This window comes from Plecotus auritus, assembly GCF_963455305.1.
Source record: "Plecotus auritus genome assembly, chromosome: 3".
Classification (NCBI taxonomy): domain Eukaryota; kingdom Metazoa; phylum Chordata; class Mammalia; order Chiroptera; family Vespertilionidae; genus Plecotus; species Plecotus auritus.
This window is the reverse complement of record NC_137772.1, coordinates 199,598,447-199,614,955: the sequence shown is the minus strand read 5'-3', so window position 1 is coordinate 199,614,955 and position 16,509 is coordinate 199,598,447. Positions and strand designations below refer to the sequence as shown.

At 43.0% G+C, this 16,509-nt stretch overlaps 1 protein-coding gene across 1 annotated transcript in view; it reads left to right on the top strand.

The window, feature by feature from the left end:
- Positions 1-5,642: 5,642 nt before the first annotated feature.
- Positions 5,643-16,509, top strand: part of DERA (deoxyribose-phosphate aldolase) — a 102,072-nt gene continuing 91,205 nt past the window's right edge. Inside the window, exon 1 of the mRNA XM_080660065.1 lies at positions 5,643-5,988. Within this exon, the coding sequence (XP_080516191.1) occupies positions 5,958-5,988 (31 nt within the window). The 5' untranslated portion in view covers positions 5,643-5,957. The remainder of the gene's footprint in view (positions 5,989-16,509) is intronic.

Below are 16,509 nucleotides of genomic sequence, written 5' to 3'. Positions count from 1 at the left end.
GGGGTGTGGGGAAAGGGATGTAATTTTTCAGAAAGCAGCAACAATAAAATGGGGAGTTGAAAAATGCAGACCAAGGGACAAAATATCTTTAGTAGGTTCCTTATGGTGTTTTTTTTTTTTTTTAAAATACATTTTTATTGATTTCAGAGAAGGAGAGGGAGAGAGAGAGAAACATCAGTGATGAGAGAGAATAATTGATCAGCTGCCTCCTGCATGCCCCACACTGGGGATAGAGCCCTCAACCTGGGCATGTGCCCTGACCAGGTATAGAACTGTTACCGCCTGGTTCATAGGTCAACACTCAACCACTGAGCCATGCCGGCTGGGCGGTACCTTATATTTTATCATATACATTACATATTGTTCTTTATACAAGGAGGATTCCTGAGGAAGAATTGCTGGAGCCAAGAATATTCTCAGGAGGTTTGGCTTTCTTACCTATAGAAAAAGGACAATTTTCAGTGTGACATAATGTGAACTAGATAGACACAGTGACACCTAGTCGGTGGTACTTTAAAACCAACAGAGGTCCTGAAGAAACAAATGCACCATCTGACTAATTTACCTGTGGAAACAAGGTCAAAGTATGCAGCTGATAGCTAATGGGCAATATTTATAGGTTGAATCACTTTATACAGCTAATGAGAGAATGGAACTTGGTGTAGTGGAAAATAACTGATTTCAGTTTACAAGATTGCATATACAATAGTAGTCCCATCCTATATAATAAAAGGGTAATATGCAAATTGACCCTAATGGTGGAATGACCAGTCACTATGACATGCACTGACCACCAGGGGGCAGAGGCTCAACACAGAAGCTGCCCCCTGGTGGTCAGTGCGCTCCCATAGGGGGAGCTCCACTCAGCCACAAGCTGGGCTGACGGCTGCAAACGCAGCAGCGGTCCTCCGCAGCACTAAGGATGTCCAACTAATGGCTTATGCTTAGGGAGCAGGCCTAAGCCATCAGTTGGACATCTCCCTGAGGGCTCCCAGGCTGCCAGAGGGATGTCTGACTGCCAGCTTAGGCCCGATCCCCCCAGGAGTGGGCCTAAGCCGGCAGGTGGATATCTCCCAAGGGGTCGCGGACTTCAAGAGGCTGCAGGCTGGGCTCAGGGATCCCCCTCCCCAGTGCGCAAAAAGCCTCTAGTAAGATTATAATGGAGCTGAAAAACTCATTGCCCAGTGACATCATTGCTGTCTTATCTGTTGTAGTACATGTATTACTCACTTTTGTGGTGATGCTGGTGTTAACAAATCTGCACAGCCAGTCATATAATTATAGCACAGTTATGTACAATATATAATACTCTATAATAATAAACTGTGTTCCTGGTTTATGTATTTACTATACTATGCTTTTTATCATTATTTTCAAGTGTATTTTTACTTTTAAAAAAAATTGCTGTAAAACAGTGTGCCACGTAACGCCGGCAGCAGCCTCATCTTGTGTTTACCGCATCTCTTGATTGCATCATTTTCTCTTGTGCTAGATTTAATCTTGTGTTTTATAAGTTGAGTATAGCCTACGTGCAGTGTTATAAAATCCACAGCAATACACAGGAATGTCCTAGGCCTTCACATCGCCACTCACCCAGAGCAATTTCCAGTACTGCAAGCTGTATTCATGGTAAGTGCCCTATACAGAGGCACTTAACTTTTATACCATACTTGTCCTATGCTTAGATATGTTTAGTTGCACAAATACCATTGTGTTACAATTACCTACAGTATACAGTACAGTAGCATGCTGTACAGGTCTGCAGCCTAGGAGCAACAGGCTGCACCATATAGCCTAGGAGTGTAGCAAGCTAGCCCATCTAGGTTTGTGTAAGTGCACTCAGTGATGTTCACACAGTGATGAAATCACCTAACGATGCATTTCGTAGAACGTATCCCTATTGCTAAGTGGCACATGAATGTAATGGGAAACCTGATTTCAGAGGGGCTAAATGGTTTGTCTAATGCAGTGGTTCTCAACCTTTCCAATGCCGCGACCCTTTAATACAGTTCCTCATGTTGTGGTGACCCCCAACCATAGAATTATTTTCATTGCTACTTCATAACTGTAATTTTGCTACTGTTAATGAATCGTAATGTAAATATCTGTGTTTTCTGATGGTCTTAGGTGACCCACAGGTTGAGAACCGCTGCTGTAGAGCCTGAGACCATCGGAAAACACAGATATTTACATTAAAATTCATTAACAGTAGCAAAATTACAGTTATGAAGTATCAACGAAAATAATTTTATGGTTGGGGGTCACCACAACATGAGGAACTGTATTAAAGGGTCTCGGCATTAGAAAGGTTGAGAACCACTGGAGACTAAACTCTCTAAGACTCACCTTCTTTATCTATAAAGGGAGATGATAGTTCTCACACATAGATTCTTTTAGAGGGAAATATCAAGTAATTGATGTAAAGGGCTTACCTCATAAGAATATTAGCTAATATATATTTATTCGTTCAGTAATTCCCTAACTTTGGGATTTGGTGGACCAATAGGTTAGAAAAACGGAGGTGGGCACAATAGAATGTCTGCTTCTAATACTGCCAAGTGAAGCTATCAAAAAAGAAAAAAATTACTACCCACAATCTTCATTTAAAATAGGACATTTTAAAATCCAAGTTGTAGTGAAGGATGTAGTCTCAGAATGAAGAACTGTTCTTTAAATTGAATAAATTTAGCTTCATAAAAATCTCAGTATAATTCTTATTTTTCTTATTTCACCATGAAGTAGGAATTAGATGGTTTATAAGTCTCCCTCCAGTTGTGAAATAATTCAGTTCTAATATTCACACTCCTCCCTAGTCCTTCCTGCTTCTATACCTTCCCATTCTAATTTAGAAACACTGGTTTACAATTCAGTCTAAATGGATCGACTAAGTGGGATGACTGCTCTGAGAAATCATAGAATTAGAGGCCAGTCAAAAGAAATTGGGCTGGATAAAACAATGGGCACTCTAAGAAAGTAGCACAGATATGTGCAATCATTTATCTAACCAATATTTACAGCCTACTACGTGCCAAGTACTGTACTAGACGCTAGGCTTATGACAAACCAGCAAATAGTCAATGCCCTTGGAATGTTACTCCTATCTCCCAGGCCAGGTAGGTTCTTCAGGCTTCAGGATAAATATGATACATTCCTGGGGCTTCAATTTTAATTGAAGAAGGGGTGCGGATGGGAAGACAGACAATTTATATGGCAATTTAAAATTTTTATTAAAAACATCCACAAAAAGGAATGATATGCAAAACTTTATGGATAAAAGTAATAAAATAAAGACAGGTTAACAAGAGCCAGTTTGACCCTGACCGGATTGGCTCAGTGGATAGAGCGTTGGCCTGCAGACTAAAGGGTCCCAGGTTAAATTGCAGTCAAGGGCATGTACCGTGGTTGCGGGCGCATCCCCAGTGGGAGGTGTGCAGGAGGCAGCTGATCGATGTTTCTAACTCTCTATCCCTCTCTGTAAAAAAATCAATAAAATATATATTTTTAAAAAGAGCCAGTTTGGGTATAGTACCAGATGGGCATCCATAGTTTGCTCTCCTGTGCATCTAGGTTAATGATTCTCTATATTTAGCTCACATGAATATCATTTGAGGGAACTTGTTAAAATACAGATTCCAGGGCCCTAGAGATTCAGATTCAGTAAGGCTGTTGTGAAGCCTAGAATTGACTTTAGATAGAAACGCTTGGGGGATTCCAATGTAGTAGTGCTGGTCTATAGATCTTTCTTTGAGAGGCCTTGCCTTAGGGGCTCTTCAGAAGTTTCGGAAGGCAATATGTTTAAAAGGGGAACTCACAAAGTGAACCTTGGCAACATTTCTCCATTAAAGAAACTCATTTTTATTTTATTTTTTGCATTCTATCACCACTATCTCTCAGAATGCTGCCAATTTAATATACTTTCAAATTCTGGACATTAATTCTAGATGAGTACTGTATAACAGGTCAATTTAAAAAAAGTCCTTGAGAAATTCTTTTCAGACATATTGCTAAAATGCTTGCTGTAGGAGGCTGCCCTGATTCTGGTTTTCAGCTAAGTTGGGATTCTCACAACTTTTTGTTTTAGTTTTAATAGATTTACAGTATGCATGAATGTATAATGAAATGGTTTGGAATTTGGCTTAGAGTTGTATCTTCCCCTTGAATTGGATTCTATTTGTTGTCTTTGTATCTTTTAAGGATGTCAATGCTCTCCATTTGAAGACCACCAGGAACACATCAGGAGTAGGACAAATTTGGGTTCGTTGCCTTGATGCAACAAGGAAGAATGCTCACCGTGGGGAATTGTGAGATGTCTCAGGAAGAGGATGCTAGAAATGACATGGGATTCGGCCTTGTGTTTGGTGATTTGGGGAAAGTTCAAGGAATTGGGCCATTGCTCTGGATTTGATAGCTGGCAGGAAGCAGTGATAATTCTATGACAAGGCAACTTAATTATTATCTAAAACACAAGAAGAATGGAATGAGGCTAAAACTGATGGGTAAGGAAGTGACAGTCACTTATATTAGGCAGGATAGGAGGAGGCTGTTAGGCCATGTTTGTGGTTTGGGCAATGCTCATGTTTTTTTTTGTGTGTTTTTTTTTTCTGTGTTCAGACATGATTATGAGTGGTCTTGTTTTTGTTGATTCATCACGGTCACAATGGCCTTGGCTGATGTTGGCATTCTGTGAAGCTGTTTAACTGGAGAGCATGGTGATGTAGCTGTGCTAGGCCAGCTCCAGGCTTTTAGGGCTTGCTTTTTTATTTTTAGTTTACCTTTAAACTAAAAATAAAGGGGAAATGTTATTATATGTATGAATAGAATCTAGATACATCCAAAATATTCACAATAGTTCTGGGTTGACAAGGCCGAGAGGCAGCTCAGTATAAGGGAATAGGACTGGGATTACTTTTCCTATTGAATCCCCAAACTGCCCTGTGAATCTGACACTAACATTAACAGCTTCCATTTGCTGAACACCTACTACATGCTTTACACATACACAACGACTTTACAGGTGAATACATTTTGATTCCCATTTCTCAGACAAGTAGACAATAACATTCCTAGAATCGCGTAGTTATTAAGTGGAATTGCTGGTATATTGGGGGTTTATGCATTCTGAGCCTGCTCAGTTACCACCACCTCAGGATGTCTCTCTATTCAGAAATCTGGTGTCTGTAGGTATAGCTGTGGAGATATAACACATTCTTGGCAGGACTGTTCTAGACTCATATGCTAGCACACATCTGAAAGCCGTAACCGGGTCATGGCAGACAAGCCATAACTAAGTTTTCTTCCAGGATTGTGAGCACAGATGAATTCACTAGTAGCCTATGTTGAGCGACTTCAGACCATTTTAAACTTCTGATCACAAAAGTCAGGCTGAAAAAAAATCTTAGTGTCACACATTCAGAGTTTAGAGCTCCAAGAAGTGGTCAAGGTCATTTGTCACAGATGAGGAAGTTGTCAAGGTCATTTCTTACAGATGAGGAACATGAAGCTTGGCAGGGCATTTGATGTGCGCAGGGTCGCAGTGTGGGAGCGAGGCTGAGAAACCAGGTCTTCTCACTCCTGGGCCCCCTTCTTTTTCTGGCCACAGTGCTGCCGCCCGTCGTGGTATGCAATCTCACAGTTGCTAGTAAGAGTTTCTAAACGTTGGTACTCCGTGGTGCAGCCGGCAACTTCAGGATTTCAAAACGGGTTTTGCTAGCGTTCCTTCCGGGAGCTGGTGCTGGAGTGGCGCACCTCGCGGAGAGGACCCTGGATTTCCCGGCAGAGCCCCAGCCCCGGCCCCCACCGCGCGGCCAAGGTGCACCGCTCCGCCCCGAGGGCGCAGGGCGGGGCGATCGCGGCGTAGTCCCGGGGCGAACAGGAAGGAGGAAGGGCTGGGCGGAGGTGAACCCGGGCGGAGGTGAACCCGGGCGGAGGACCCGGCTACCGCTGCAGCGGCCCGCACCATGTCGCCGCACAACCCGGGCACGGAGCTCGGTAAGGGCCCCCTCCGCCTCCCGCGCGTCCGCCTCCAGCGTCCTGCCGCCTCCCGGCCGGCGTGGGGCTCGCCGCCGCCCGGGGCGCTGGTCCCACGCGGGTGCTCGCCGGGCCGGGAAGCCGTGGCGCCGGCCGCCCCCACCCCAAGGCCGAGCCGGGGAGACCTGACTCGTGGGCACGTTCCCGCCGGCCTGGACACCCACCCTGCTTTTTCCTAGCGGAGGGGATAGGAAAGGAATCGACTTCCAGCCCCGCACTGGTTTACCTTCTGGCTCCTTGATGGCAGAGAACAGGACCCCGAGCCCCAAACAAGCAAAACTAGTTGAAAACCTTCCTTGCCCACTTTGCGTGGAATCCCCGTGTGACCTAATGCTCGGTTTCCACAGAGTTTTAACACAGCTGTCTCCCAGCAGTGGCTTGGCCGGGGGAGAAGTTGTCAGGCTTCGGTCCTGTGTAACTTAGGGAGTCTTGAGTGTGATTTTAGAGGTACGAAGATTTGTCAAAGGGCCCAATGAATGACTTCACTATTTTTAAAAAAATGTCATTGCTAGAAAACTTAATTGCGATTTCCAGAAAGTGTGAAAAATTTGTAATTCAAACAGCATAAATCATGATCGGCCAAAGGTTAAGGATCTCGGTTTAAGTTTTATAACTTGCCTATCTGATTGGTGGATCTTTAATTTAGCTGTGTGACTTTGGGCACATTCCTTAACCACTCAGTGCTTAAGTTTCTTAATCTGTAAAATGTTTATAATAGTATGTACCTCATAAACTGGTTTGGAGATTAAATGAGAGGATGCAAAGTGTGATACATTGTGGATACCTAGTAGGCGTTAATAAAATTATTATATAGAGTTCTGTTTTTAGGGGCTAATTTTGAGAGCATTAGCTGTAAGTGATGTATAACACAGAGGTACTTTTTTTTCTTTAAAAATACCTTTTCTAACTAAACAGTCTAGAGGTAGTCTAGAATTTTGGTGGAACGGTAAGAGTGTATTTTTATAATGACAGTTGATTTCCTCACCAAATTGATTCCCCTTTAGTCACTGCCTTTTGGGAGATTAGCTTTACCTCTGGAGTGTGAACTTTAGTAATAAAGCAATATTCCCTAGATTGGAAGATCCTGAAAGATGGGGGGTGGGGATAGGGATGGGGTGCAGGTCTTACCTTGGTAACTTCAGGGATGTGACTCTGACTTTGTGCCCATAGAAGATGAACCTTTATTTGCCCTGAACTTAGAGGTTTAATTTTGTTCTTTTTTTTTTTTTTAAATATATTTTATTGATTTTTTTACAGAGAGGAAGGGAGAGGGAGATAGAGCCAGAAACATCGATGAGAGAGAAACATCAATCAGCTGCCTCCTGCACACCCCCCACTGGGGATGTGCCCGAAACCAAGGCACATGCCCCTGACCGGAATCGAACCTGGGACCCCTGAGTCCACAGGCCGACGCTCTATCCACTGAGCCAAACCGGTCAGGGCTAATTTTGTTCTTTTAAGAAATACAGTTCAACTATTTTTACTTTCTTTTTTTAAAATTGAGATATAATCTCTATATATATAAAAGGCTAAGTGACCAACCATACATACGTCCGACCGACTGACCGGCTGGTCAATAATGACACGCACTGGTAATTTAAAAATAAACGTTGCCAGAACCGGTTTGGCTCAGTGGATAGAGCATCAGCCTGTGGACTGAAAGGTCCCAGGTTCGATTCTGGTCAAGGGCATGTAACTTGGTTGCGGGCACATCCCCAGTGGGAGGTGTGCAGGAGGCAGCTGGTCGATGTTTCTCTCTCATCGATGTTTCTGACTATCTATCACTCTTCCTTCCTCTCTGTAAAAAATCAATAAAATATATAAAAAATAAAAATAAAAAAAAAAATAAACGTTGACTCGCGCATGCGCAATACACATAAAGCTCTTGCTGGCGCCAATCGCATGTGTGTTTTAATTTTATAATACTATATTATATATACTATTTTGACATGTAATTTTTGGCAGTAACGCAAATTACCGCATGAATCTTTCTTCTAATTAATTCCCTTTCAGTGTGCATGAATCCGTGCACCAGGCCACTAGTTGACATATAACATTTTTGCTTTCTTAATTTGCAAGAATTAGAATCACTTCCATTTATTTGTTGAAAAGAAACAGTATAGACAAAAACAGTTGCTATGTAGAATAATAGTAAGTGTCGTTTTTATGCAGTGATTTCAATGATCATAGTTTTGTTTTATTTTCTTTAATTAAAATCAGATACACAAGAGTGTTTTCTCTCACTGGTATTAATCATTAATCTAGACAGAGGTTTAGCCTAAAATGCTAAAATTATTTATGTACTAGAAAAAAAAATACTTCACTATTAATTTATGCAGTAGCTTATCTGATGTCTTCTATGGAGTTTTCTAATTAAGTCTTTTAAAATACATATTGTAACTTTTTAAAAGAAATTAATCTTTACTTCTTTTTATTTTTTGAAATATGTTTTTATTGATTTCAGAGAGGAAGAGAGAGGTAGAAACGTTTCATCAGTGATGAGAATCATTGATCTGCTGCCTCCTGCACGCCCGCTACTGGGGATCGAGCCTGCAACCAGGGCATATGCCTTGACTGGGAATCAGTGATCACTTGGTTCATAGGTCATCGCTCAACCACTGAACCACACCAGCTGGGCTCTTTTTCTTATTACAAGAGGAATTCAAGTTTATCGTAAAAGTTTTAGAAAATACAATTAGCACAAAAAACTAAATTTATTACTAACCCAATCCTAAGTACTTATATATTTTAATGTATATACTTCTAGTTAATAGACTTAAAAAAAATAGGTTCATTTAACACTGACCCTCATGATAAAACCCTTCAAGGAAAATGTGCTTTTACGATAGCATTTGGCTATGTGAAAGAAGGAGAAACCCTCTAACTTTAATGTTAACTTTTATGGCAGTGTTTAGTGATGAGTGCTATCTGCTAAAGATATTTTCTACTTAAAGTGTTCATTTCTGATTTTCTCCAACTAAACATAACCTAAAGAAACTTTTTTCTGTGGGCAGTGGTAGTCCTATGTGGGTAGGTGACAGATGTGTCCTTGTAGAGAGAAGACTTGACTAGTTTGGAGTCAGAAGAAAAAAACAAACGAACCCAAATCTGGCCCTCGTATTCAGCAGCCTATAGCTCCGGCCAAGCTGCTTGATTTCTTTGAACTAGAAATGTGGCCCCTGGACCAGCAGCATTGACATTATTGGGGAGCTCATTAAAAATGCAGGCGCCGTGAGGTCTTAATGAATCAGAAGTGGCTGTCTTGAGGCCTGGCATTCCGAGTCTTAACAGGTATTCTGGGTGGTTCTGCAACACACCCAACTTGGAGAACCTTGGCCTATGGTCCCCCAGCAGGGCTGTGGCAGTCCGTCAGGCTGCCCCTCCACATAGATAGCTTCCTTCTCATGCTTGTCTTGACTGCCCATATTTGGCTACCCCTTTGTGCAGATACCCTCCGTGTTATAATTGGACTCTGGGCCGCCCCCGTGTATGAGTGTCCCCCTCACTTGTTTAGGCTCTGATACCCTGCTATGGGTCATAGTGGCTCCCCCCATCGGTCTACCTTGCTCACATTCTCCCTCCCACCCCCACTCCCCCATTTAGAGCAGCTGTTCAGGGGACCAGAATAAAATTTTAAATTTATTGTCATATAGTATACATTTATACAAAATAAAAAACAAATGAACAAGTGGAGTGCCCACTTTCCTGGCATTTGTAACTTATTGCTCATGCTAATGGCTGGGGCACCTCCACATAGATAGCTTCCTTATCTCTGCTTTCCCAGAGCTCACAGTCAACTAAGGGAGACAGTCATGGAAATCATTACAGTAAGATAAAAGTGACCCTAGGGCCTCTGGCTGGTGTTGCTAAGTGGTTAGAGCCTCACGCTCTGAAGGGTCTTGGGTTTGATTCCAGATCAAGGGCATTTACCTGGGTTCAACTGGGGCATGTTCGGGAGGCAGCCAATAGACGTGTCTCCCATCAATGTTTCTCTCCCCCCCCCCCCCCCCCCCCCGTCCACTCTCTTTCCAAAAATCAATGGAAAAAATATCCTCAGGTGAGGATTAACAACAACAATAAAAGTGACCATAGGGGGTGGTCAGGTGAGAAAGGGGAGCTCACAGAGTCCAGCGGAGGTTTTCTGGGAAAGGACATCTTTGACAGGGTGTAGTTTCTCCAAAAGAACTGAGCAAAACCAGCCTGGCATGTGTCACTAGCCATAGGAACCCCTGTCCAGATTTCTGTTGTAATCATCTCACTTTGCTATCGTGACAAAGAGTAATATTTTAGTGAAGAGAGAAGGAAAAATCATATTCCGTGTATGAAATACACGCACCAAGTCAACACGATGATCATGTACCTTTTCAGATTTCTAAATTGGGAGTCCTTTTGTGAACACTGACTTTGATTTACCTTAGAAGTCTTTCACTGTTTGCTTACAAGCATGACAGAGGAGGCTGTGTTTTATTATTCTGGTGGTTTTTTTTTTTTTAATATATTTTATTGATTTTTTTTTTTACAGAGAGAAAGGAAGAGTGATAGATAGTCAGAAACATCTATGAGAGAGAAACATCGATCAGCTGCCTCTTGCACACCTCCTACTGGGGATGTGCCCGCAACCAAGCTACATGCCCTTGACCGGAATCGAACCTGGGACCCCCCAGTCCGCAGGCTGACGCTCTATCCACTGAGCCAAACCGGTTTTGGCTATTCTGGTGGTTTTGATAAATAGAAAAAAAAAAAAAAAAAAAACAACTACAAAATAATAATGTGGGTTTGTTGTAGAATGGAATAATTAAAAATCCGCCGAAACCGGTTTGGCTCAGTGGATAGAGCGTCGGCCTGCGGACTGAAAGGTCCCGGGTTCGATTCCAGTCAAGGGCATGTACCTTGGTTGCAGGCACATCCCCAGTGGGAGGTGTGCAGGAGGCAGCTGATCGATGTTTCTCTCTCATCGATGTTTCTAGCTCTCTATCCCTCTCCCTTCCTCTCTGTGAAATATCAATAAAATATATTAAAAAAAAAATCCTCCATGGTGTCTGCTAAGTTAAAAAGCAAACAGGTTTTTTAAGTACCGAAGCCCTTTGGATTTTAATTGTTAGGAAGGAAGACGGGATGCCTCTGCCAGGAAAGCAAGACTAGTAAATGAGACAGCGGATGGAGCCCTTGAGGACGCGCTGTGAGCGTGTCACTAGAAATTGTGTAAGTGGAGAGCTCTGGCCCTTTTAAAACACTGTCTGTCACTTGAGGATTGGGTCACCTTGAAATGTGTTCATCTTTGAGTTAAAGGCATAAAAAGGCACTTTGAAGTTTCTCCGTTAACTTTGGTGTGTGTTGTGTGTATGGCCGCGGAGGTGCCTCTCCTCCGCCTGCCTCAGCCGCGACAGTCAGTTCCCTGGAAACCAAAGTGGTTGCAAGAGAAGGATAAACGTTTCATCTCAGCTCCAGTTTATAAAGATTTTTTTAAAGATGTTGAGACACTCTGGCTGCAGCTTCTGACTCTCTTTGTATAGTCAGGCCTTCCTCCCTAAAGCAAAGTCTCAGATGAGAGGAGCCCTGGTAATTACTTCCTAAAAAGGTGTCACTTAAGTGGCCCTATGCTTCCTTTGGAACGTGGTTAATAATGTCAACATGGTGATACTTTCAAGTCTGGTAAAAGTAGCCAAAGTGGTGATGGAAAGAGACTTGACTTGGGGAGGTGAACACACAGCATAATCTACAGATGCTGTATTATAGAATTGTACCCCTGAAACCCATATAATTGTATTAACCAATGTCACACCAATACATTCAATAAAAAAAGGAACAAAAATATTGTTAAAAAAGTAGCTAAATCAACTTTTCTTATAATCCATATTCAGATAAGCTTTTCTACTAAACACATGGTGGTCACGCTCCTTACCCCAGGGCCACAAGATAGGGGATAGTGTGTGTGTGTGTTTTCATTAAAATGTCTAACATGACATTCAACTAGGTATCTGGCAAGCTTAAGGTATACAGACTCTTTAATGTAGAGATCCTTGAGTAAACATTACTTATGAATATTTCAAACCCTATTTTCTGGAAAAATAATAGTGTCCACATTTATAGTTACTTTTGTTTTTTAATATCACAATTTCATAGCAGGAAGATATCTTAGCTATCAGTCCAACACCCTTCTGTTACAGACGAGTGAACTGAGGCACAGGGAAATTAAGCCTACGGTCACGTGGCTGGTTAGAGGCAGTCCTGGAATTGAAATTCAGGCTCTCTCTGTGCAGGTTTATTCCAATACTTTGCATTACTTCTCCTGCCATTAGCTTTGTAGAAGCTCAATTGGGCTGTGACCCTGAACTAGAACCACCCAAGATGCTTGTTACGAATGCACATTCCTAAGCTCCACTATAGTTTTTGCTGTCCATGGTAGGGGCCCAGGAACCTGCATTTTCACAAGCTCCCCAGATGGCTCTTAGGAACACCGCAGATTCAGAGGAACCCTGCAGTAAGCTATAGAGTTTCTCAGATTAATTAGATTCAGAGAACCTTAAATTACTATATATTATTTTTTGATGAATCCTCTCAGTCACTTTTACCTTTATATCAATGTTTTTTTTAAAAAATATATTTTATTGATTTTTCACAGAGAGGAAGGGAGAGGGATAGAGAGTTAGAAACATCGATGAGAGAGAAACATCGATCAGCTGCCTCCTGCACACCCCCTACTGGGGACGTGCCTGCAACCAAGGTACATGCCCTTGACTGGAATCGAACCTGGGACCTTTCAGTCCGCAGGCTGACGCTCTATCCACTGAGCCAAACCGGTTTCGGCTCAATTTTTTTTTTAAGTTAATAAATCTTTATTGTTCAGATTATTACAATTGTTCCTCTTTTTTCCCCCCATAGCTCCCCTCCACCCGGTTCCCACCCAACCCTCTACCCTTACCTCCCCCCCACTGTCCTCATCCATAGATGTATGCTTTTTGTCCAGTCTCTTCCTGCACCTCCCACGCCCCTTTCCCCTCGAGAATTGTCAGTCCACTCCCTTTCTATGCCCCTGATTCTATTATATTCACCAGTTTATTCTATTCATCAGATTTTTTATTCACATGATTTTTAGATTCACTTGTTGATAGACATGTATTTGTTGTTCATAATTTTTATCTTTACCTTTTTCTTCTTCTTCCTCTTCTTAAAGAATACCTTTCAGCATTTCACATAATACTGGTTTGGTGTTGATGAACTCCTTTAGCTTTTTCTTATCTGTGAAGCTCTTTATCTGACCTTCCATTCTGAATGACAGCTTTGCTGGGTAGAGTAATCTTGGTTGTAGGTTCTTGCTATTCATCACTTTGAAAATTTCTTGCCACTCCCTCTGGCCTGCATAGTTTCTGTTGAGAAATCAGCTGACAGTCGTATGGGTACTCCCTTGTAGGTAACTAACTGTTTTTCTCTTGCTGCTTTTAATATTCTCTCTTTGTCTTTTGCCCTTGGCATTTTAATTATGATGTGTCTTGTTGTGGTCCTCTTTGGATTCCTTTTGTTTGGGGTTCTCTGTGCTTCCTGGACTTGTAAGTCTATTTCTTTCACCAGGTGGGGGAAGTTTTCGGTCATTATTTCTTCAAATAGATTTTCAGTATCTTGCTCTCTCTCTTCTTCTGGCACCCCCATAATTCGGATATTGGTACACTTGAGGTTGTCCCAGAGGCTCCTTACACTATCTTCAAATTTTTTGATTCTTTTTTCTTTTTGCTTTTCTGGCTGAGTGTTTTTTGCTTCTTTGTATTTCAACTCTTTGACTTGATTCTTGCGTTCCTCTAGTCTGCTGTTAGGTCTCTGTATAATATTTTTTATTTCAGTCAGTGTATGTTTAATTTCTAGTTGGTCCTTTTTCATATCCTCGAGGGTCTCACTAAATTTATCGGCCTTTTCTAGGAAATTCTTGAAAAACCTTATAACTGTGGTTTTGAAGTCTATATCCAGTCGTTTGTTTTCCTCCATTTCTTTCATTTGTAATCTATTTCTTTGTCTCTGCATTTTTGTTGCTTCCCTGAGTTGATAGAGTGGCTTTGTGTGCTAGGTGTTCTATAGGGCCCAGTGGTTCGGCCTCCCCAGTTAACCTGAGGTGGACACTCTTGGTGCACCCCTTTGTGGACTGTGTGCACAGCCTTGTTGTAGTTAAGTCTTGATTGTTGTTGGTATCACTGGGAGGAATTGACCTCCAGGCCAATTGGCTGTGAGGATCAGCTGTGTCTACGCTGGGAGAACTTCTGTGCTGGAGACACCCTTATGAGACAAGACTTGCAAAATTGCAAAAGCCTCTGTGCTCAGCTTGGATGGGGCGAAGTTTCAGGGCGGAGCAGACAGCCTTGGTTTCCCATCAGCCCTGCCCTATGAGGCCCCTGGGTCTCAGTGTCCCTCGGTAATCGCTGCAACCACCTCTGAGAGAAAGCCACCCTCAAGTTTTGCCCGCTGCCAGACAGTCCAGTTTCCCCCCGAATGAGTTGGGGTTCCCAGAAACTTTCCCGGAACTGGAGTCCAGTGCAATCAGGAGCCTCCATCTCCCTCCCGCCCTAGAAAGCCAGCCGCGCACTGAGCCTCCCGTGCATTCAGCAGTCAGTCCTCTCTGCACGCGCGTGCCTCCGGACCTCTGCCTTCCACAGCTCCAGAGTCTCAGTGTGCTCCCTCTTTTCCTGACAGTCCAGATCCCCCCGAATGAGTCTGGTTTCCCAGTGTCTTGCCCAGGACTGGAGTTCAGTGCAGTTGGGAGCTTCCTTCTCCCTCCCGCTTTAGAAAGCCAGCCGAGCACTCAGCCGCCCGTGCACACAGCTGCCCGTCCTCTACACGTGCGAGTCTCCATACCTCAGCCTTTTGCAGCTCCTCTGAGTCTCAATGTGCTTTGCTCTTTTCTTCTAGTTGTAGAATTTTCACTCAGCCAGCTTTCCTGTGGTTCTGGATGGTGTCCGTTTTGTCTTTTAGTTGTAGTTTTGATATTGTTGTGCGAGGCAGCAGTTTAGGTCTTTACCTATGCCACCATCTTGGTTTCTCTCTATATCAATAGGTTTATTATATTTTTAAAATATTCGGTTAGCAAAGCTTTGACAAGGAAATTGTGGAGATATTAGCCTTTCATTTTTCTGATTAAATTAAGTGAAGAAATGTGTTAAAATGAGTGTGAGAAGTTGGAAAACCCAGGAGGGTAAGGTGGTTAAGCAGGTGCATATATCTGAAAGGTGTATTATATCTGAAAATGAGCATATTTTATTCAAATGATTCCAGTGGCGGATGGAAAAGCATAACCAGTGTTCTTCATGATGAGTTTGGAAATTGACATGAGCGTGTTTTCTCCATGGTCTCAGAGATCAGAGGGGACAGACCCTAAAGATCTCCCATTACCTGAAGATCTGAGATTATCTACCAGAAAATTTAGTTAATTTTCTCATGGAAAGAGGAACATTCATGTTTCCTTGGAAATTATTAAGTTTGTAGTGTGGAGGAAGGTAGGTTGTGGCACTGCTCATTATACTAGTACTAGAGGCCCGGTGCACGAAATTCATGCACTCAGGGGGGTTTTCAGCCTGGTCTGCACCCTCTTGCAGTCCAGGAGCCTTGGGGGATGTCTGACTGCTGCAGAGGCAGGAGAGGCTCCCGCCACCACTGCTGCACTCACCAGCCGTGAGCCTGACTTCTGGCTGAGCGGTGCTCCCCCTGTGGGAGCCCACTGACCACCAGGGGGCAGCGCCTGCATTGAGCGTCTGCCCTCTGGTGGTCAGTGTGCATCATAGCGACCAGTCGTTCTGCTGTTTGGTTGATTTGCATATTAGCCTTTTATTATATAGGATTTGTAGCTGTGAAGGAGTTCAAACTCTGGATAGCAGAGCTTTCTCTAGTCCCTTACAGGAACTTCAATCGCGTTGGTGCTTGACAGTAGTTACACTTACAGAAGAAGTTGAAAGTTGGCGTCCCACAGAGGAATGCCAGAGAACCCGTACTTGTCCCTGTATGCTTCACTTAATGCCTTGGGGTTTATCTGGGAAGGATATGCTATGTAGGATGGGGACCCCGGTACTTTGGTCCTAGCTTTGATAGCATCTGGACATGTGACCATAGGCAGGGGCACTGGTTTGTACTTTTCAAATCTGAAACAGACACGAGACAGTGAGGTTCATCACCTACTCCGGTGGGGGACATTGATAGCGGGGGAAGCAGTATACATGTGTTGTGGTGTTAGGGGGGAACAAGGGGTAAATGGGAAATCTCTGTACCTTCTGTTCAATTTTGCTATGAACCTAAAATTTCTCAAAAAATGAGGTCTCTTTAAAAAAACAAAACAGAAAACAGACACATGATCCCTGAGGATCCTTTTAGTTCTGAACTTTTCTAATTATTACTGAGCATTATTACCATTCTGTGGATTTGTAGGTTGTTCCCGTGCCTGACTTCAGACCTTGTCCTTCCTTCTCTGGCCTTCGCAGTCTTCGCTGGCTTTCAAGGCTGTAAGCTCCA